The 23,860-nt window shown below is 40.3% G+C and overlaps 1 protein-coding gene across 9 annotated transcripts in view; it reads right to left on the reverse strand.

Moving 5' to 3' along the window:
- The window catches only part of LOC122549100 (molybdopterin synthase catalytic subunit-like), an 80,283-nt gene that overhangs the window by 40,246 nt on the left and 16,177 nt on the right, over positions 1–23,860 (reverse strand). For 4 of the 9 annotated variants that reach the window (XR_006311418.1, XR_006311419.1, XR_006311420.1 and 1 more), the window contains 2 exons: positions 23,040–23,074; positions 20,808–20,936 (listed from right to left, as the gene is read on the reverse strand). Coding sequence is in view for 3 of the 9 variants with exons in the window: in XM_043688366.1 (XP_043544301.1) it covers positions 20,811–20,936; positions 23,040–23,052 (139 nt within the window). In the remaining 6 variants the exon portion in view is untranslated. Of the gene's footprint in view, positions 1–20,807; positions 20,937–23,039; positions 23,077–23,860 lie in introns of those variants that run through there. The other 5 variants (XM_043688366.1, XM_043688346.1, XM_043688357.1 and 2 more) reach the window with 4 other exon arrangements.

Genomic DNA, 23,860 nt, shown 5'->3' on the forward strand with positions numbered 1-23,860 from the left:
CTCCAGTCACTACAACTGTGTTAAATTTATTAATTTCAGAACAGATCAAGAACTCAAAGCACCAAAGAGCTTTAGCAGAGAAGAGATGTATTGCATCACAATCTGTAACTTCACTGCCCATCCCACACAGTCCCATTACTATCAAGCCAAGGAAGCAAGCCTGGTTAAAGCAAAGTTAAAAATCACACAACACCAGGTTATAGTCCAACAGGTTTAATTGGAAGCACACTAGTTTTCGGAGCGACGCTCCTTCATCAGGTGAAGAGGAGGGCTCGATCGTAACACAGAATTTATAGCAAAAATTTGCAGTGTGATGTAACTGAAATTATACATTGAAAAATTGATTGTCTGTTAAGCCTTTCATCTGTTAGAATACAATAGTTTCACTTCTTTCACGTGCAAATCACAAAACCTTTTTTAAAAAAGTTGCATTATTGGGTTAGCTGTTAACAATGGTGATAGCTAGACAATATGTGGAAGGTGTTAGCCCCCTGGAGCTAACACCTGGAAGCTAACACCTTCAACATATTGTCTACCTATCACAAGTCACAAATATAAGGGGCTCTGAATGAGAATGAAGGAGCCTCGATCATTGCAACTAAGCAATTCACGAGTTAGGGCTATTGTGTGAATCAACAGACTGACTAGGACACCAGAAAATAAGAATGTAGGGCAGTTAAAAGAAATGTAGCAATAAGTGTCAGTGTGTTAAGGGGGTCTGACACTGTTCTCTACAGCCATCAATAAGAATCCAGGCAGCTGTGTTATCTGCCTATGCTAGTGTTCAGGGTATCTGTTCAAGCTCGAGAGAATCATGCAGTGGTAGAGGAAGGATCCAGTTGTCATAGTCCATTTTAAAACTAACACTACAAAGGTGACCAGTACAGAGATTCTACACAAGCAGTATAACGGCCTATGCAATAAATTTAAAAGTAAATTCTCAAAAGTGATAATCTCTGGTTTGTTACCTGGCTCTCATGCAAATTGGAATAGGGAAAGTCAGATCTAAAAGGTAAACGATGCAGTAGGAATGGATTCCAGTTCACAGAGCGCTGGCATCAGTACTGGGGTATACTGCTGGGTAGGGTTTCACCTGATCTTGGTTTGGAGCTGTTGCTCTTGCAAGAAGCGTGACTAGGGGAGTAGAGAGAGTTTTAAACTAAACTGGATGAGAGGGAAGGAATCACAAAGAGTGAAATAAATTAGAAGGAAATAAAACAACAGATCAAGAATGTTAATGAAACATCAAAAAATACTGAAAGAACTATGGATGTTATAAATCAGAGACAAAAATAGAAACTTCTGGAAAAGCACAACAGACGATAGGGCAGGAAGACACAGTGATTGCCAAGTTATGGTTGTGCCAGCAGATAGAACCAAGAATTTACAAAAAGTGTAAAACAACACTAAATGAAGGACTCTGCACTGAAATGCCCACAACTTTGTCAATAAAACATGAATTTCCAGCTCAAAAACAAGTTTATATGTGTCACTTGACAACTGACAACCATTATAGAGATGTGGCTAAGGAAACCAAGACTGTGACATTTAGGACAGACAGGAAGTTGGAAAAATGCAGTGGGTCTGTTCATTAAAGAGGACATTAGTACCACAGTGAGAAATGATCTTAGTTCCGAAGCTCATGACAGAGTCAGTTTGGATGGAACTAAGAAACAGCAAGTGTCAGAAAACTCTGGGGTGAGAGTTGTGGTTGCATATGAATCAGGAAATTAGGGGGAAATTCAGTAATTATGAGAGATTTCAATTTACATCTAAACAGGGTAACCCCAATCATAGAGTCATAAAGATGTAAAGCACGGAAACAGACCCTTCAGTCCAATTCGTCTATGCCGACCAGATATCCTAACCTAATCTAGTCTCATTTGGCAACACTTGGCCCATATTCCTCTAAACCCTTCCTATTCATATACTCATCCAGATGCCTCTTAAATGTTGTAATGGTACCAGCCTCCACCACTTCCCCTGGCAGCTCATTCCATATACACACGACTCTCTGTGTGAAAAAGTTGCCCCTTAGGTCTTTTTTATATCTTTCCACTCTCAACTTAAACCTATGCCCTCTAGTTCTAGACTCCCCTACCAGAGGGAAAAGACTTTGTCTATTTATCCTATCCATGCCAATCAGTTTCAGGAATAATTAATATCAATATCTTGAACTTCCTCATTTGCACAGAACATTAAAGGGAAGAATTGTTGTAAACTATATATTAATTCTTCTCATGCAAACCATTACCTATCTGGCATGTCATTTAATGTAGTTTCCGAATTCATCCTGATCAAATTGCCTCTCGTCTCTTTCCAAAGGCTCCTTCAGAATTAGATCATTAGTTAGTGCTTTTCCATTGCAGAATCCTAGATCTTGAATAGTTCATTTCCTAGTTCATTCCTGAACATTCTATTCCAAAAAAGCATACATTCCAACATCTGTCCCCTCATTAGATGATTAGCTTTTACAAATGTACCAAATTAAGAGCAAAATCAACTGTGTGGGATGAGCGTATTTATTGGTTGATAAGTTTTATCTGGTTGTTAAAGTTGTTGCCATAGCCTATTCACCAATTAGTGATGACTGACAGTTAACTGTCAGGCTTTGTTTAAATTTTAATCCTGGCAGGTTGACTCTGATTGGTCAGGGCACTATCCCAAGAAATAAGTCAGGGAATGGCTCTCACGTATTTTATTGAGCTGGTACAGGCACAATGTATCTATGAAATAATAGGGTGCAGTGCATTTTTATGCAATCTTGTAAATTGTCCTGATGAGTGAAACACAGTAAGCTCTGAGAAAATGTGTTTCGTTTCTGCCAAACTCAGCTTCTATACAACTAAACAAATGTTAATATTAAATTTAAAAAATTGGTAAGACTTAAAAGTAAGTAAAAATCTGAATCTAATTATTTACCACAAGAGTGGTAAAAGAAGTAGCTGCTGAATAGTAGGTCCATTGGTAATCATCTTACAAACTTCTGAGACACCCTGGAACAGTCATGCAAATTGAAGGGTTTCAAATTTTACCAGTGTTGAAACTTTATTGCTGGAACAGCACAGCAGGTCAGGCAGCATCCAGGGAACAGGAGATTCGACGTTTCGGGCACAGGCCCTGGGCCTGTGCCCGAAACGTCGAATCTCCTGTTCCCTGGATGCTGCCTGACCTGCTGTGCTGTTCCAGCAATAAAGTTTCAACTTTGATCTCCAGCATCTGCAGACCTCACTTTCTCCTCTTCAAATTTTACCACACAATTTAAGAAAGGGATAGTGAGAGAGAGAATAATGAACTGCAGACCCTATTAGCTAAATATGAGTTGCAAGGAAAATGCTAGAATCTATAAAATAGAATTTAATAATATGTCACTTGAAAAATGGTGGTGTGATTGAGCAGGGTCAACATGGATTTATGAACAAGAAACACGTGTAATTTTTTGAACAGGTAATTAGCAGACTAGATAAGGGAGAACCTGTAGAACATCTATATTTACATTTTCAAAAAAGCTTTGATGAGTCCCACACGAGACATTAGCAAACAAAATTAGAGCACATTAGATTAAGAGGAATAAACTGACAGGGTTAAGAATTGAGTAATGAATAGAAAACAGTAGGAATACATAGTTCACATGTAAGGCTGCCAGACAATAAGAGCAGGAGTAGGCCAGTCAATGCCCCACCATTCAATAAGATCATGGCTAATCAGATAATTTTCAACTCAACTTCTCTGCTTCAGCCCAAAAGCACTTAATTTCCTTGTTGACAGATTTTCAATCTTAATCAAACACATTTTGTAATCCAATGAACTAGTGGGCTATCTTAAGGATTGATATTTGGGCTATTCACAATCTACATCAATGTTTTGCATGTAGGAATTAAAATTTTCCAAGCTTGCAGATGACACAAAACTAAGTGGAAGTGAGAGATGTGAGGATCATATAAAGATACTTGAAGGGGATTTGGAAAGGCTAAGTGAGGTGTCAAAAAATTGACAGGTAGAACACAAATGAGTAATAATCTACTTTCAGGAAAACAAAAAAGGTGTACATCTTTGTACTGAGGGGAAGTGTGGAACTTTAGAATGACTTGGGTTTCATTGTTCATGAGTCACTTAACATGCAGACACAGCTAAATGATGTGTTGTCCTATACAACAAGAGGAATTGAATGTAGGAGTATGACTTAATGCAATTGTAGATGGCCTCATTAAGTGTACAAAACTTGACAGGATGGAAGCAAAAGGGTGGTTCCCCTGGCTGGGGTACTAGAATTAGAGGACACGGTCTCAAAGTGAGAGATATACTATTCAGAACTGAGATCATGAGGAATTTCTTCAGATACAGGCTGGTGAATCATTGAGATTTTATTCCTTAGAGGGCTGTGGGGACTCAGTCTTTGAATATGTTTAAATAGGGTCAATAGACTTCAACATAGTAAAAACAACAAGGGGGAAAAGACACTGCAGTAAAACAGTGTGAGGTAAATAATCAATGAATGGTGGAGTGGAGTCAAAGAACTGAATATTCTATTCCTGCTCCAAATAAAGACACTGAAACACTTGTCGTAATCTTCTTTCTGAACTATCAAGCAAATAACTGTTCTTGGTAACCTTCTGGGGTTCCCATCAGCACAGAAGTCAGGATTATCCAATTCCTTTTACCCCATGTGATAGAGAAACATTCAAGTGCATTGATTGATTTAAGGACTATGGGGTTCAACAGCATACCAGTTACAGCACTGAAGGCCTATTCTCCAGAACTAGCCATAGCACTAACTACAACAACACTGCCACTTGGGCAAGAATTTGGAAAGTTGCTCACAATTACCTGCAAGAAATGGGACAAATCCAATGCAGCCGATTGCCATAGCATCAATGTACTCCTGACCATCAGTAAAATGATGAAAAGCATCAAGTTGAAATTTTAACCAATAACCTATCTTCAGTTTCAGTTCTTTTGGGTCCTGCAATAATCATCACTTGATTCTAGACCATGTTCATACATTTTAGACCAGGATCAATAATCATCTGATTTCATTACATCTTTGGCCCCATCAAGAAAGGAACAGCTAAACACCAGACAAGAGATGAAAACGACTGCAGTTGACATCAAGGCTACATTTGACCAAATGTAGCGTCAAGGTGCTCTGGCAAAATCGGAATCATTAGGAATCAGCGCAAACTCTCCACTAGTATGAATCATATCTAACACAAAGCAGAAAGAATGTGACTGTTAGAGGTCAATCATCTCAGTATCAGGACATTACTGCTGGATCTCCTCAGGGTAGTTTCCAAGGTCCACCTTCAGTTACTTCAAAGGACATTCCCTCCATTGTACAGTCAAATGTGGAAAATGTTTACCAATATTAGCACAATATTCAGCACCACCTATGCCTCCTCACATACTGAAGGAGAATGTGTTCATAGGATGTCAGCCATTGCTCACAGGGAGCAAGACCCGGACATCATATAGGCCAGGGTGAAAGTAGTATGAGATAGCATTCATGCCACAAAGTGTCAGGTAACAAGCCTCTCAAAAAGAGAGAATCTGCTTTTGACATTCAATGGTATTGCCATCATGGAATACCCAGATAACATCAACTTGGATGTGTTCTTCAGCCAGTGGTGGATCTGTGGAATTCATTGCCATAGAGGACTGTGGAGGCCAGGTCATTGAGTATATTTAAGACTGAGACAGATAGGTTCTTGATTGTCAAGGGGACCAAGGGTTACAGGGAGAAAGATGGAAAATGGGGTTGAGAAACTTATCAGCCACAACTGAAAGGCTGTGCAGACTCGCTGGGTTGAATGTCCTAATTTGTGTTCCTATGTCTAATGGTCTTATAGTTATCAATCACCAGAAACTGATGGATAAGCCATATAAAATACTGTGGCTACAAAGGTCAGGAATTCTGCAGCGCAGAACTCAACTGACTCCTAAGGTTGTCCACGTCTAAAAGGTATTAGTCACTAATGTGATGAAATATTCTCTACTTGACTAAGTGAGTTTACTTCCAACAACACTGAAGAATCTTGACATTATCCATGACATGACAAACAACCCCATTTGAGTGGCACTCCATCTACCATCTTCGACATACACTGCCCACAAGATGGGCACATTGGTAATGTGCACCACCTACAAAACACACTACAGCAACTTGCCAAGCCTCTCCAGCACTTTCCAAATCCACAGCATCCACCACTGAGAAGGACAGATGCATGGGGACAATCACGACAGTCAAATTCCCCCTCAAATCACATATCCAACTGACTTATAGAGTCATAGAGATTGAAAATATATAGCTGTTCCTTCATTGCTACTAGGCCAAACACTTATTCAGTGCATTCAGTGAAAAGTAAAAATGTTGAAGCTCTGGTTCAAACTTAGAAAAATAGTCTGAAATACAGACATGAGATCAAAGTAGCATGTGGCCAGGTGTGACAAGTCCAAGTAAAATTGGAGTCAATGATAACTAGAGCAAAATTCTCGACTGGTTGGAGTCATACTAAGCACAAAGGAAGATGCTGTAGTTGTTTGAGATCAATCATCTAACTCCCAAGAACTTCTCAAGAGATGGGCAATAAATGCTGGCCTAGCCAGTAATGCCCACATCCTGTGAACAAATTGTGAAAAATCCTGGTACAAAGGACAATGGTAATGATGTGAGAAAAATCCTCTCAGCCCGGAAACTTCTTAAGGTAGTGTCATGGGCCTAACTATTTTCACCTTCAATGACCATCTCTCATCTAGGATGTGGTGATATTTGAAGAACAAATGTATTCAATTCCACTTGCCACTTTTCAGAACAATCATACACACATCCAGCACTACCTTGATAACATTCAAGTTTTGGCTGATTAGTAGCAGTTAATATTTTTTCCACACAAGTGCCAAACAATGGCCATCTCCAATTACAGAAATGCGTCAGTTTGGCATTCAACGGCATTATATCACTGAGGCTTTCAAGGCTACGAACCAAATGCTAAAACCAAATGGGATTAGGTAGTTGTTTTGACCAGTGTAGACGTGATGGGCTAAAGGGCCTTTTTCAGTGCTATAGATCTCTATGAATGTGAATCGCACCTTTAATCAGAAACCGATCAGGACCAGCTAATATAAATACTGTTATTACAAGTGCAGATATTGTTTTGTATCGTAAGTGACTCACCTCTTGACTCTCCAAACCTGTCCACAATCTACGAGGCATCCATTTACTTACCTAAGCGCAGTCAAGGAACTCAACACAATGCAAGACATAGCAGTCCTCCACCTTAAGCAATCAATTACTCTGTTCACTACCAGGTCAGTAGCTGAATGCACCATCTACACGAAGAACTGCTGGAATTCGCTAAGATGTCCATGGCAAGACTTTGTGATTACATCTCTGATTTCAAAAATGATTCATAATCTGGACCACAGGCTACTATTTATTTAACAAGTTATGGCGGATCTGATTAAGGCCTCAAGTTCACTTTCCTGCCGACCCACAATATCCTTCAACTCCCGTCACTCAGAATCTAACTCAGCCTTAAAGATGTATCACAGTTTCTGCCTCCACTGCTTTTTAGATGAGGAATTTCAGACTTGCAACTCAGAAAAATGGTACTCAGCTCCACCTTATATAGGAGAATCTATATTTTTAAACAAAATCACTGGAGAAACCCAACAGGCCTGACAGCATCTGTGGAGAGAGAAACAGAGCCAAAGTTTTCTGTCCAGAATGGCTCTTCTTCAGAACTCATTATTTTTTTAAATTGTGCCCCTTTGGTCTAGTCTTTCCCATAATATCAACAAGCGGAAGGGAGAGGAGATCAAACAACAGGATGATTGCCAATTGCTAAAAAAAATGGAAAATGCTAGAAACACTCAGCATGCTGGGCAACATTTCTATAACTGGAAAGTACGGCTAACATGTCAGACCTACAAGAGCAGGCTTTAAAGCAAAAGCATTCTAAGTGAAAAAGAACCAAAGAATGCAAAAACCTAATATCCACGATATCTTGTTAATTCTAATTACTGTCTGGATTTATTTTCAAATAAAAGCAATTCACAGAAGCAACAATATTAAGCAAATGCAAAAGTGTACAAGTAGAAAACTGTTGTTTAGAAAGCATTAATTATACCGGTTATTCCAATTATTGGAACTGTTTCTACAATTAATTCATGGCCTTTTTTATTGCTACGTATACAATTCTGAGCTTTTGGACAAAAATAAGCTTCTGAATAGCTGTGCAATCTGGTGCATTCTCAAACAAATTACTGATAATGTAGATGTTAACATAGTTATTACTTTCTAGATCAGGCCAATAAGATTAGGTTATCTTCCTTTTTTTTATGGCTTCAACACAACATCCAAAAATATTACAATCATAGAATCCCTAAAGCGTGGAAACTGGCCCTTCAGCCCTACAAGTCCACATTGACCGTCTGAAAAGTAACCCATTCAGACCCCTTCCCCTACCATATTACTATACATTTACCCCTGACTAATGCACTTAACCTACACATCCCTGAGCACGATGTGCAATTTAGCATGGCCAATTCACCTAACCTGCACATCTTTGGATTGTGGAAGAAAACCGGAGCACCCAAAGGGAACCAATGCAGACACAGGGAGAATGTGCAAACTCCACATAGACAGTCACCCGAGACCGGAATCGAACCCAGGTCTCTGGCGCTGAGAGGCAGCAGTGGGAAGCACTGAGCCACCGTGCTGCCGATGTTGATTGTGATCATGCACAGCACACACTCTGCAGTTACTTAATATTATTTGGAGTGGATCAATTTGTCTGTATCTATTTGTCTGTCGGGTCAGGGATGTCACCGATTGGCTGCAGAGCATTCTGAAAGGAAAGGGTGACAGCCAGTTGTATTGGTAAAAAAAATGGGATGAGGTCTTACAAGCAGAATTTAGGAAGTTAGGAGCCATGTTAAGAGGAGGACCTCAAAGATAGTGATCTCAGGATTGCTACCAGTGCCACGTGCTAGCCAGGGTAGAAATGAAAGAATAGGCAGGATGAACACGTGGCTTGAGGGATGGTGTAGGAGACAGGGGTTCTGGTTTGTGGGACATTGGGACCGGTCTGGGGAAAATGGGGCTATTACAAATTGGACAGTCTACACCTGAACCAGACTGGAACTAATGTCATTAGGGGAATTTTTTGCTAATGCTGTTGGGGAGGTTTTAAACTAATGTGGCAGGGGACTGGGAACCAGAAGAGAAGACTACTAGACAGTGAGGTGGAAACTAGAGCCTGTAAGAATCATGAAGTTAGCATTACCAAGGGGAGGAGTAGGCAGAGAGTAGATGAACACAAAAGAACTGGCGGCCTGAAGTGCATATACTTTAATGCAAGGAGTATTAGTGGGTAAGGCAGATGAACTTAGGGTTTGGATTGGTGCCTGTATGACGTTATTGCAATCACAGAGACTTGGCTGAAGGAAGAGCATCTTTGGCAACTAAATGTTCCAGGATATAGATGCTTCAGACAGGGGAGGAAGGGAAGTAATAGGGGTGGGGGGGGGGGGTTACATTGCTGGTCAGGGATGATATCATTGCAGTGCTAAAGGAGGACATTATGGAGGGCTTGAGCAATGACACATTATCTCACAGCTGAGAAATAAGAAGGGTGCAGTTACACTGTTAGGGCTGTGTTACAGGCCTCCCAACAGCAAGCGTGAGGTAAAACACCAAATAGGTAAACAGATTATGGAAAGATGTAGAGGCAACAGGGTGGTGGTGATGGGAGATTGTCATTTTCCCAATATTGACTGGGATACACTTTGTGTCAGAGGTCTGGATAGCGCAGAATTTGTAAGGACCATCCAGGAAAGTTTTCTAGAGCAGTATGTCAATAGTCCAACGAGGGAAGGGGTCGTACTGGACCTGGTGTTGGGGAATGAGCCAGGCCAGGTGGTATAAGTTGCAGTGGAGGATTTCTTTGGGAATAGTGACCACAATTCTGTAAGTCTTAGATTACTCTCAGACAAAGATGAGAGTGGTCCTAAGGGAAGAGTACTAAACTGGGCCAAGGCCAATTATGCTAAAATCCCCAGAACCAGATGAGATCTATCCCAGATTGCTGAGGGACGCGAGGGGTGGGGTGGGGGGGGGGAAATAGCTAGGGCCCTGATATCTTTGTAGCAACGTTAAACACAAGTGAGGTGCCGGAGGACTGGAAGGTTGCTAATGTTGGCCCCTGTACAAAAAGGGTAGTAGGGATATTCCAGGTAACTACAGACCAGTGGGCCTGATGTCAATGGTGGGAAAGTTGCTGGAGAAGGTACTGAGAGAAATGTGGACTGGGAGCAGCTATTGGAGGGAAGTCCACATTTGATATGTGGGAGGCTTTCAAAGAGAGGTTGAAGATAGTGTAGGATAGGCATGTCCCTTTGAAAACAAGAGATAGGAAAGGCAAGATTGGTGAAGCATGGATGGTAGGAGAAATCATTCAACTAGCCAAGAGGAAAAGGGAAGCGTTCATATGGCCCAGGCAGTGAAGAACAGAATGGGTCTTGGAGGAATATGAGGAGAGTGGGACCAATGTTAAACAAGGAATCAAGCAAGCTAAAAGGGGTCATGAAATAACTTTAGTTAGCAGAATTAAGGATAATCCCAAGACCTTTTATTCATATACAAGAAGCAAGAGGGTAACAAGAGAAAGGGTTGGTCTATTAAAGGATAAGGAAGGAAGGTTGTGTCGAACCTGAGAAAATGGGTGAGATTCTCAATGATTACTTTCATCAGTGTTCACGGAGAGGAGGGACATGATGAATGTTGAGATTAGAGATAGAAGCTGGTTTACTCTGGATCACATTGATATAAGGAGGGAAGATGCGTTGGGTAGCCTAAAGGATATTACGGTTGACAAATCCACAGAACCAGATGGGATCTATCCCAGGTTGCTGAGGTACACGAGAGGGGAAATAGCTCGGGTCCTGATATCTTTGTAGCATCCTTAAACACAGGTGAGGTGCCGGAGGACTGGAAGGTTGCTAATGTTGTCCCCTGTACAAAAAGGGTAGTAGAGATATTCCAGGTAACTACAGACCACTGGACCTGACGTCAGTGGCAGGAAAGTTGCTGGAGAAGGTACTGAGATAAAATCTACTTATATTTGGAACAGAACGGGTCTATCAGTGATAGGAAACATGGTTTTGTGCCGGGGAGATCGTGCCTTACCAACCTAATAGAGTTCTTTGAGGAAGTGACCAAGCCGATAGATGAAGGAAAGTTTGTAGATGTCATATACACGTACTTTAGTAAGGCATTTGATAAGGTTCCCCATTGTAAACTAATAGAGAAAATGAAGCCACATGGTGTGCAGAGTGTTCTAGCTAGGTGGATAAAGAACTGGTTGAGCAACAGGAGACAGAGAGCAGTAGTTGAAGGGAGCTTCTCGAAATGAAGAAAGGTGACAAAAAAAATGATCTGGAAGTGGGCATTGTTGGTCTGATCAGTAAGTTTGCAGATGATACAAAGATTGGTGGAGTAGCAGAAAGCATAGGGGACTGTCAAAGAATACAGGAGGACATAGATAGACTGGAGAGTTGGGGGGAGAAGTATCAGATGGAGTTCAACCCAGGCAAATGTGATGTGATGCATTTTGGAAGGTCTAGCTCTAAAGCGAACTATACTGTAAACAGAAGAGCCTAGGGAAAAGTTAATGAGCAGAGAGATCTGGGAGTTCAGTCCATTGTACCCTGAAGGGGGCTGCAGAAGTGGATAGAGTGGTCAAGAAAGCATATGGTATGCTTGACTTCATTGGATAGGGTACTGAGTATAAGAGCTGGAAGGTAATGTTAAGATTGTACAAGACATTGGTTCGGCTGCATTTAGAATACCGTGTACAGTTCTGATCGCCACATTACCAAAAGGATGTGGACGCTTTGGAGAGGGTGCAGAGAAGGTTTACAAGAATGTTGCCTGCTATGGAAGATGCTAGCTATGAAGAGAGGTTGAGTAGGTTAGAATTATTTTCACTAGAAAAAAGGAGATTGAAGTGGGACCTGATTGCGGTTTACAAAATCATGAAGGGTATAGACAGGGTGGATAGAGATAAGCTTTTTCCCAGGGTGAGGGATTCAATAACGAGAGGTTACGCATTCAAAGTGAGAGGTGAAAAGTTTAAGGGGGATACATGTGGAAAATACTTTACACAAAGGGTGGTAGGTGCTTGGAACGAGTTGCTAGCAGAGGTAGCAGAGGCAGGCATGGTAGCTTCATTTAAGATGCATCTGGACAGATCCATGAGTAGGTGGGGAGCAGAGAGATACAGATCTTTAGGAATTGGGCGATATGTTTAGACTGTGGATTTGGATGGGCACAGGCTTGGAGAGCCGAAGGGCCTGTTCCTGGGCTATAAATTTTCTTTGTATGCTGGGATCTATAATGGGGACTTCTGAAGGAAATTGTGGAGATTATTATCAACTCAACATTTAAGACACTTACTAATGTTTCAGCCTGGTCTCTTGTAAACATATGCTGACCTACATGATGGCTAAAATAGGAATGTTCATGAAGCTGCTTTCTGCAGTTAGTTGAGTTAGCAGTAACTCTTGATCAATGTGGAAGCTCAGGGATGTCCCTGACTCCTTCACATGCAAGAAGTGTGCCCAGCTGCAGCTCTCATTAGATTGCATGATGGCAATGGAGCTGCAGATGGACTCACTTTGGAACATATGCGATGCTAAGGGGGTCTTGGGGATAGCACATTTAGCAAATTGGTCACACCGTAGATTAGGACTGCTGAGGGAGAAAGGGAATGGGAGTCCAAAAGGCAGAGAAAGAGCGGGGAGGCAGTGCAGGTGTCCCCTGCGGTCATCACCCTCCAAAACCAGTATACTGTTTTTGATACTGTTGGAGTAGAAGGAAGCAGTAGGGGAAGGCAGCAGTAGCCATGTTCATGGCACCGTGGCTGGCTCTGCTCTACAGAAGGGTGGGAAAAACAGCAGAAGGGCTACAGTCATAGGGGATTCAATTGTTATGGGAGTAGATAGACGGTTCTGTGGTCAAAAACCAGACTCCCGAATGGTATGTGGCCTCCCAGATGCACAGGTCAGGGGTGTCTCAGCCTAGCTGCAGAACATTCTGAAGAGGGAGGGTGAACAGGCAGTTGTCGTGGTGCACATAGGCACCAATGATATTGGTTAAAAAACAGGATGAGGTCTTACAAGCAGAATTTAGGAATTAGGAGCCAAGTTAAAAAGTAGAACCTCAGAGGTAGTAATCTCAGGATCGCTACAAGTGCCACGTGCTAGTCAGATTAGAAATTAAAGAATAGGCAGGATGAATGTGTGGCTTGAGAGACAGTGCAGGAAGAATGGTTCACAAATTTGGGACATTGGGACTGGTTCTGGGGAGTTGGAACTATTACAAACTGGACAGTTTACACCTGGGTCAGACTGGAACCCAATGTCCTTGGAGGTGCTTTTGCTAACGATGTTGTAGAGGGTTTAAACTAATGTGGCAGAGGGATGAGAACCAAATGAAGAGGTTGGTGGACAGGAAGGAGGTAGTAACTAAAGCCTGTAAAGGACTAGATAATGAAGTCAGCGTGACGAAGGGGAACGGTAGGCAGGGAGCAGATGATGAAAGCAAAGGCATTGGTGGTCTGAGGTGCATTTGTTTTAATGCAATAAGTGTAGTAAGTAAGGCAGATGAACTTAAAGCTTGGATTAGTACCTGGGGTATGACGTTATTGCTATTACTGGGACTTGGTTGAGGGAAGGGCATGATTGGCAACTAAATATCACAGGGTATAGATGCTTCAGGTGGGATAGATAGGTAAAAGGGATGGAGCAGTTGCATTACTGGTCAAAGAGGATACCACAGTTGTGCTAGAGGGCACTATGGAGGACTCGAGCAGTGAGGAGCATCCAGGCGGGTTTTCTAGATCAGTATGTAAATAGTCCAACTCAGGAAGGGGCCATACCTGACATGGTGTTTGGGAATGAGCCTGGCCAGGTGGTTGAAGTTTCAGTACGGGATTACTTTGGGTATATGGATTACAATTCTGTAAATTTTTGAATACTCATGGACAAAACAGAAGTGGTCCTAAAGGAAGAATGCTAAACTGGAGGAGGCCAAAACTATACCAATATTCGGCAGGAGCTGGGGAATGTAAATTGGGAGCAGCTGTTTGAAGGAAAATCCACATTTGATAAGTGGAAGGCTTTTAAATGGAGATTGATTAGAGTACAGGAGAGATATATTCCTGTGAAAATGAGGGATAGAAATGGCAAATTAGGGAACCATGGATGACAGGTGAAATCGAGAGACTAGCTAAGAGGAAAAAGGAAGCATACATAAGGTCTAGGCGACTGAAGACAGACGAAGCTTTGGAAGACTATCAGGAATGTAGGAGTAATCTCAAATAGGGAATTTAGAGGGCTGAAAGTCTTGAGCAAACAGGATTAAGGAAAATCCCAAAGCCTTTTATTCACATACATAGGAACCTCAGTTATCCAAATGACACTGGCGGGAAATATCTTGTTGAGTTAATCAAATTCCGGATAATCGAATGCCGGATAACATTGCTTAGCTAAGCATCGGGACCTTGCAATCTTGCCAAATAATCCAATATTCGGATAATCGAGATTCCTCTGTATATGGAGCAAGAGAGTAACTAGAGAAACGGTTGGCCCATTCAAGGACAAAGGAGAGAAGTTATGCATGGAGTCAGAGAAAATGGGTGAGATTCTTAATGAGTACTTTGCATTGATATTCACTGAGGAGAGGGACATGATGGATGTTGAAGTTAGGATAGATGTTTGATTACTCTAGGTCAAGTCGGCATAAGGAGGGAGGAAGCGTTGGGTATTTTAGAAGGCATTAAGGTAGACAAGTCCCCAGGTCCGGATGGGATCTACCCCAGGTTACTGAGGGAAGCGAGAGAGAAAATAGCTGGGGCCTTATCAGATATCTTTGCAGCATCCTGGAACACAAGTGAGGTCACAGAGTTCTGGAGAATTGCTAATGCTGTCCCCTTGTTTGAGGAGGATAGTTTAAGCAGGTAATTACGAATGGGTGAGTCTGACATCTGTGTTAGGGAAGCTGATGGAGAAGATACTGAGGGATAGGATGTATTCCCACTTGGAAGAAAATGGATTATCAGAGATAGACAACATGGTTTTGTGCAGGGAAGGTCATGCCTAGCCAACTTAATAGAATTCTTTGAGGAAGTGACAAAGTTGATTGATGAGGGAAGGGCTGTACATGTCATGTACATGGGCTTCAGTAAGGCATTTGATAAGATTCCCCATGGTAGGCTATGGAGAAAGTGAAGTCACACGGAGTCCAGAGTGTACTAGCTAGATGGATACAGAATTGGCTGGGTAACAGGAGACAGACTGTGGTCGTGGAAGGGAGTTTCTCAAAATGGAGACCTGTAACCAGTGGTGTTGCACAGGGATCAATGCTGGCACCACTGTTGTTTGTGATATACATAAATGATCTGGAAAAAGGTATAGGTAATCTGATTAGCAAATTTGCAGATGACACTAAGATTGGTGGAGTAGCAGAAAATGAAGGGGACTGTCAGAGAGTACAGCAGAATATAGATAGATTGGAGAGTTGGGCAAAGAAATGGCAGATGGAGTTTAATTCGGGCAAAGGCAAGGTAATGCACTTTGGAAGATCCAATTCAAGAGCGAACTACACAGTAAATGGGAAAGTTCTGGGGAAAATTGATGTACAGAGAGATTGGAGTATTCAGGTCCATTGTTCCCTGTAGGTGGCAACGCAAGTCAATAGAGTGGTCAAGGCTGCATACGGCATGCTTTCCTTCATCGGACAGGGCATTGAGTACAAGAGTTGGCAGGTCATGTTACAGTTGGATAAGACTTTGGTTTGGCCACATTTGAAGTACTGTGTACAGTTCTGGTCACCACATTACCAAAAAGGTATGGACGCTTTGGAGAGGGTGCAGAGAAGGTTCATTAAGATGTTACCTGGTATAGAGGGCGCTAAAGAGAGAATAATTGGGATTTTGACTAGAAAAACCGAGGTTGAGGGGTGACCTGATTGTGGTTTCCAAAATCATGAGAGGTATCGACAGGGCGGATATAGCAAGAAGCTCGTTCCCAGAGTGGGTATCTCAATTACTAGGGGTAACAAGTTCAAAGTGAGAGGGGAAACGTTTAGGGGAGGTACATGTGGAGAGCTCTTTAGGCACAGCGTGGTGGGTGCCTGGAATGTGCTGCCAGCGGAGGTAATACAGGAGGGCACAATAGCCTCATTTAAAATATATCTGAACAGATACATGAATGGGAAGGGAGCAAGGGGATACAGACCCTTTGAAAAAAGGTGACAGGTTTAGATACAGGATTTGCATTGCTACAGGAATGGAGGGCCAAGGGGCCCTTTCCTGTGCTGTAATTTTCTTTGTGGTTTGAGTGGCTTTACATCACAATTCTTGCCTGAATATGGTAGTGTTAGAAAACATTAGCCTAATGTATTGGTTGTAGAATTGCTTTATCTCTCACCAGATTTCTTTTATTCAGCATGGAACAAAACAGGTACTTAAATGCATACTTTAATGTTGTAAAAACAGACTGAAAGGTATGGTCAAAATTTGTCAAAGTCTAACACTGAATCATATATAGTGAACTATTAGGTCAGATGGAGACAGTGAGATCTGCAGATGCGGAGATCAGAGTTGAGAGTGAGTTGCTGAAAAAGTACAACAGGTCAGGAGCAGGAAAATCGACATTTCGGGCCGGAGCCCATCATCAGGAATGAGACTGGGTGCCTTGGGGGTGCAGAGATAAATGGGTGGAGGGGTGGGGCTGGGAGAAGGTAGCTGAGAGCCAGATAATCAAATGCCCAGTCGCTTGAAATAACAGAAACATATAAAGGTAGTGAGTTTAAAGGGAGGAAATTCCGGAGTTTAGCACAAAGACGACTGAAACCACAGTGGTCCATGATGGAGCATAAAAGTTTGAATGTGCAAGAGCCAAAATTTGACAAATGCAGAGGTTCCATGGGGTTGTAGAGCTGAAGAACTTACAAACAGAGAGGGAAGTGAGGAGCCAAGAGGGATTTAAGCACTTAAGACAATTGGAAAATAAATAAGGTTGCCATAGTCTTAACAGACCATAGGGCTGTTCTCCTAGCGGATAGAGACAACTGGTGGTGGTTTGATTGGAGGGTCGCAATGCGTCAGGCAGGAGAAGAGATTGAGAAGGAGAATCTGTCATTGTAACCTCAGTTGTTGCAGGAATTAAACCCATGCAATTGGCATCACTCTGCATCGCAAACTGGACATCCAGCCAACTGAGCGAACTGACTCTGACTGAATAAACATTTGAGTTATGAAAGCTTCATATTTAAACATTTTCATGGACTTGAAGATTGTAGATACCTGGATTGTTTTCTTTCAAAGAGGTGAATGAAACAACATGGTAAATTTTGTGAAATCAAGACATTTCTTTTTGGACACACATCTTGTGAAAAGTTTCCAGCTCAGTCCTATTACTGATAAAGGACCCTTGTCATGGGTCCATTATGATATCTGAAATCCCAGTCCAGCTGCTTTCACATGAGAAGCAGCCGAAAGAATTTGTTGCTATTTCCAACAAGATCTACAGAAGTCCACAAAGACAAATGCATACATTCAGTGACATCACTCTTCTAGCACCAGAATGTCAGGTTGTCAGTCAGTTGAGCATATCAAATCTTATCCTTTTTGCCTTCAAGAATTCAGAGATATTGGCAAAGTTTTTTTTAAATCTCTGCCAATAAATCCATGTTTTTTCCTTTTACATAGATTCACACAACGTGTTTGTTTGTTCACATGTTTGGGATTATTTGGAAGTGTAAAAATTTTATTTTCATACCTCAAACTATATTAAACAGTTTACACTTTCATGAAAAAATCTTTGATTTTTGAAACCAAACCTATGTATATTGAAGAAGTTTGGTTGATCAATTTTTTATTCTAAGTCTAATTTAGAAAAAAAAGCATACCATTGATCATACCAAGTACTGGGCAAAATATTAAATAGATATTGTGATCTGTGGATTAGCGAGATTAGAGAACAACACTGCACTCTTCCCATCTCAGTCATAACAAAACTGAAGCCTCTAGCATGATTTCTAATGAGGACCACATTTATTTGAAAGTTGCTTAATTGCAACTAGGTAAGTAAATGTAACAGGTTTCTCTTGAATTATTAAAGCAAAATGGCTTTGACAATTGTTAAAACACTTCTGGAGTTGGAAGTTTTAATACTGAGTGGATTGCAAAACCAAAACCAGGATATTAGCAATGGCTGAAAATTAAAGTTGGAATTAAAAGCAGGAACTGACATAGCAGATATAATAGTGAAAATAGTGCAGCATTTGAAACTGAAAGAGAAATGAGATAATTCAGTTGATGATTCAATTGAATTAACAAGAATTTTGTTGCAGAAGAAGCATAGTGAATAAAAAAAGTGAAATGCTGAAGCTTAAACAAGAAAGACAATTAACTTCAAAGAAGTTTAAAAAAAAATTCAAAGAGATAAAAAAGGAAAAGGAAAAAGCATTTTACCTTTAGGAAAGGAAAAGAGAAAGACAAGCAAAGAAATAATAGAGGGAATACTGACTTGGGGGGTTGCAACACCAAAAAAAAGGATCTGATTCTTGAGAACATACTGATGACAAATGCCCTCGGTCAATCCAAGACCAATTGGGGGAACAAATTAAGCTTGTGTATGCCTTTCCAATATTTGATGAAAGGAACATAGAAGCATTTTTTTATTTATTTTGAAAAGAGAGCCAACCAGATGAAGTGGTCAAAAGACAACTGGACAGTGCCCAAAGAAACTATTTGTGGTATGAACTGGTCTCTTAGCTTTAGAGATAGAAATTTAGGACAAATCCATCAACCATTTTAAAGCATAAAGGAAAATAATTTTGACTGTTTGATGCAGGCATTAAAAGGTAAAGACTGTATGTAATCCTCAGGGGAAATGTTTCTCTTGGAAGAATTTATAAGTTCACTCTGCCCATCTGCAAGAACTCAGAACCAGAAGATTGCAACTATAAGACAGGCAGCTGAGAGAGATGACAATTAACAGATGGTCAACAAATTCAATCTCTTTTTCCATCACTCCCACAAACTCAAAAAGGACACAAGATGGGTAGGGAAGGGACAGCTGGGAATGTCAGCTCCAGGTCTGCTGCTCCATTTAGAAAAAAGTGTACAGATGGTGGAAGTGATATTTGAAGTCCCAAATGTTACCTTTGTATAGATTGCTGGAGGTCATTTGTCATTATTATTGGGATAAATCAGGGTGATTCAAAGAAAGGAGCCACAACAAAATACGAAAGATCAAACTGTAGCTCTAACAGCAGCTGTGAGGCCAAGTACAAACAATGCTGAGTGTGCAGGCAAGGGAGACCAGATATCACAGTGTTTCAGGGGAATTCTTGTTAAAAGATAAAGTAACTTGTTATTTCTCATACTGCCCACACTAAGGGATACAGGAATCACCCAAACTTTTGCTGAGAAAAGGCAAGTCTTTTCTAGCAGACTGCCTTACAAATGGCAAGAGTCACACCCATCTTGTGTCCTTCTCGGGTTTGTGGGAATGATGGAAAAAGAGATTAGATTTGTTGACCATCTGTTAATTGTCATCTCTCTCAGCTGTGTGTCTTACAGTTGCAATCTCCTGGTTCTGAGTTCTTGCGGATGGGCAGAATGAACTTTTAAAATCTTCCTAGAGAACCATTTCACCTGAAGACTGTATACAGCCTTTACCTTTTAATGAATGATATTAGCTGGGTGTATATGGCCATCCCTTTGTATCAAGCACGTCAAGTGTGAACTAACATCTGGAACAGTACATATAGGAGTTGTCTGTAGTTCACCTGTAAACAAAGTTGGCTTACTCCAAGGAATGATTTGCAAGAAGTAAATATTGTACCATTTCCAGTAGTCACAGAAAGGCCAAATGATATCAAGGAGACACAACAGTTCCAGAAAAAAGTTCCAAGAATTTTTCCTTTACAGTGAACTAAGCAAGGGCTACATAAAGTCCATTTTACAGGACAAATTGGTACCACAGGCAGATATTTGGAATCTGATTGATGAATCTTAATCTTACAGCTAATACGAAAAACATACAATTAACCACATTAAAAACCATATCAAATAACTAAATTTATGTTGAGGCCAATGATGTTGTGGGGCTAGGGAAAGATAATGCATTCTTCCCATCGTGATCATAACAACTTGAATGTGGAAAATGTGTATCGGAAAATGCAGGGTTATGGGGAGGATAAAGCAAACGGAACACAGTGAATCTTTCTTTCAAGCTGCTGACAGAGGTACAATTGGCCAAATGATCTCCTGAAGTACTGTGTCATTCTATGAATATATTAAATAAGGTTGATCCTTTCTTTTGATGTGATCAAAGGAATATGGGATATATCTGACCAGGAGACTACAGACTGCAATCAGATACTTTTGACGCTGAGTTAGTTATCAGTTTTGGCGTGACTATTTACAACTTATTTGCTTGTGACTCTTAATATCCTAGCAAGCCATCTAGTTATTTTTCTGACTTTACAACAACATAGAAGCTTTCAGGATTACTTTTCCATTCCACTATTTAGCAACTCAGCATTATGGGATTTTAACTCACTTTTGGGTTATTCACCCAGTATTATAATCACAAGACACACACATTATCAACTAAAATACTTAAAACTTGAGTCTTGAGTTCATCAGTTCCATTCAGTAAAAATCTATAACTAGGAAAAGAAGTGAGTAATTGATTTTACTGTGCTTGAATTCCAGCTGGACAATTTAACAACTTACCAATAAACAAAGATACTGCCCCACAAGATGGAGATTTGACTGTCTCTGCAACTTCATCTGTGGAAAGTTTCTCATATGTCACTTTTATCAAATCCTTTGGTTTATCTTCCAAATCACTCATGGTAACTGGAAAAAGAAAACAAGTTCGAAGTTCGTTTGCTGGTGACAGGACTGACTGAGTGGTCTCTACAGATCAATTGTTATCCTTTAAGAGTCTTCCGTATCAGGGTCCATTAGCACATCAAAATAATCCAAAGATTCCCTTTTTTGGTTTACTTCAACACTTTAAATATTTAATGTGCATTGTTTCGCTTCTTCTCTCCTGACAAGTAAATAAACGTATTAAATATAATGGAAAATACTTTCCAATGCAAATTATATTCTACATCGTTTTCAAAAACGGAGCATCTGGAATCTAGGTAGCTAAAGGCATAGCTAGCAATGGTGGAGTAATGATAGTTAGGGACATGTAAGGTGCCATATTTGGAGTAGCAAAGATCTTGTAGGCTGTTGGACTGAGGAAGTTACGGAGATAGGTATGGGGCAAAGGCCCATGAGGATCATTTCAGAAAATTCCAATGGAGTTGCTGCAGACTGGGATCCAAGACATGTTCGTGAGAATAGGCGAGATGTGTGAATGCGACTTGGTAAGAGTAAGGATAGATACAGCAATAGGTTGGATGAGCTCACAATTAACAGAGGATCCAAATGGTGGGCCCATGAAGAAAGCATTGGAAGAATCAACATTCTTTTCAGCTCCAGGTCCTGATGAGAAGGTAACAGCAACTTGAAAAAAATACATTAACAAAGGAGGGGCAAAGAGAGAGTTTCAGTGCCTCTTGATTAAAATGGTAGTTTTGATTCAGCCAATTGTTTCAGCCAGGGTTACCTGGGTTTGTCACACAGAAACAATATTAGGTCAAAAGAAAGAAGGTTTTAGTTTATCCAAGTCCCTGGTATTGAAGTCAAATGATGAAAGTTGAATATTGATTATCTGATTTCACTTTGATCTGCAACTCTGTAGCCGTAACACTATATTATGCACTCAGTTCAATTCTCCTGATGTACTTACGTTGGGTATAATTTGTCTGGCTAGCACACAAAACAATATTTTCACTGTTTCATCTGACAATGTGACAATAATAAATTGAATCAAATAATCATATCATCAGGATTTTGCTAATTGCATAAAGAGAAAATTCTGAGTGCAATGAAACAAAAGTTGCTTCATCATCATCTCTGAATTCTCTTTCGAGGGGAAACTGCTACATTTACTTAGAAGTGACAATAACATTAATGACTTGAACGTAATCCTGTATAGACTAGAAAACTCCAAGACTTAAATAAGATCAAAATTAATGGTTCAAATGCCTTTGCTGCTGGATCCGGTACTATCTTACATATAAAATGTAAAAGTAATTTTGATAAATTTAATATTATTTATAACTTAATGGAATGATAAGAATGCATGAATATTAAATAGAACTATCATGCAGTCTTGGAAAGTGAGATGTCTGCTCCTTTATTCCCAAAATATCAAGAGACCTTTATTCTGTAAACTAACACAACATCTGTAATTTTAAGATTTTTAATACGAACACTGGGTTAAAACATAAGAAAATGTTCTGTTGTACAACTTTCGCGTTCCTTTCAAATTGTATTTGAAACTTGATACAAGATCCTTCAAAGCAGAATTGTTTACTGAAAGGAAGATTGAGGGAGAAAATAACAGCTGTAGAAAAGAGGATGTTTGTAATAATAGTGATGGAAGATGTAAAATATGCTACAGGAACCAGGCACCCTACACCTATTTAAAACTATCTTTAAAGTAAAATCATACAAGCTCACTAAGCAACAATGGTACCTAAATGCTTGAGTTAAAGCAGAAAACTTTTCAATGTGCAAGGTTAAAATCGGTAAATATTTACTATTACTATCGTTGCTATGTTTTTGGCTAGTTCCAAACATACGTTGCAGGTATGCTCTGCTTCATCATCATACAACTTTCAGCAGACATGCCTTTACATTTCCCAGTGAACTGGAGAATATACACTATTAAAATGGCAATATACATGTTGCTACTGAATATCATGTAGGCAATCTCTTCTACTATTGCTCACAAGAAAAAACTATTTTGATAATGCTTTGCTTCTTTCCCATTAATTTTTGGCAAAATTTACTGTGCAATAATACTTTGTACAGGAGACTTTTATTCAAAATTATACTCACTGGATATGTTGGCCTAATCATTTTCTCAAAATTTCCTATGAAGATCATTATTGGAAACAAAAAAAGTAATATGGAGTCAGTGGAGGATGAGGGTTTTAAAAGCATTTAGAAGACTTCAACAGATATCAGTTTAAATTCTAAACCTATCCACATAAACAAAGAATTAAATATTGTCAAAATAGTTACAAGTTTCAATATTTGCTCACATGTCTCATATTAACACTCAAGGTTTAATGGATCAGGGTTGAGACTGTCTCAGAAATAACAACGGCACATAGGATGCTGCCATTTATTAATCCAAATTCATTATTCTTTCTACTTTTTAAATGGAATCCATGGTAGCTGTTTAAAGTTTATAACATGAATGAAATGCTGTTAAAATAATGAAAGATCATAATTCAAAGGAAATATTGCAGTCAACTATTTAAGATACACGGAGGTAATACTGTAGAACATAGAACATAGAACAATACAGCACAGAACAGGCCCTTCGGCCCACGATGTTGTGCTGAACATTTGTCCTAGCTTAAGCACCCATCCATGTACCTATCCAATTGCCGCTAAAAGGTCACCAAAGATTCTGACTCCACCACTCCCACAGGCAGCGCATTCCATGCCCCCACCACTCTCTGGGTAAAGAACCCACCCCTGACATCTCCCCTATACCTTCCACCCTTCACCTCAAATTTATGTCCCCTTGTAACACTCGGTTGTGCCCGGGGAAAAAGTTTCTGACTGTCTACTCTATCTATTCCTCTGATCATCTTAAAAACCTCTATCAAGTCACCCCTCATCCTTCACCGTTCCAACGAGAAAAGGCC

This window comes from Chiloscyllium plagiosum, chromosome 1 (assembly GCF_004010195.1).
Source record: "Chiloscyllium plagiosum isolate BGI_BamShark_2017 chromosome 1, ASM401019v2, whole genome shotgun sequence".
In the NCBI taxonomy this organism is placed as follows: Eukaryota; Metazoa; Chordata; class Chondrichthyes; order Orectolobiformes; family Hemiscylliidae; genus Chiloscyllium; species Chiloscyllium plagiosum.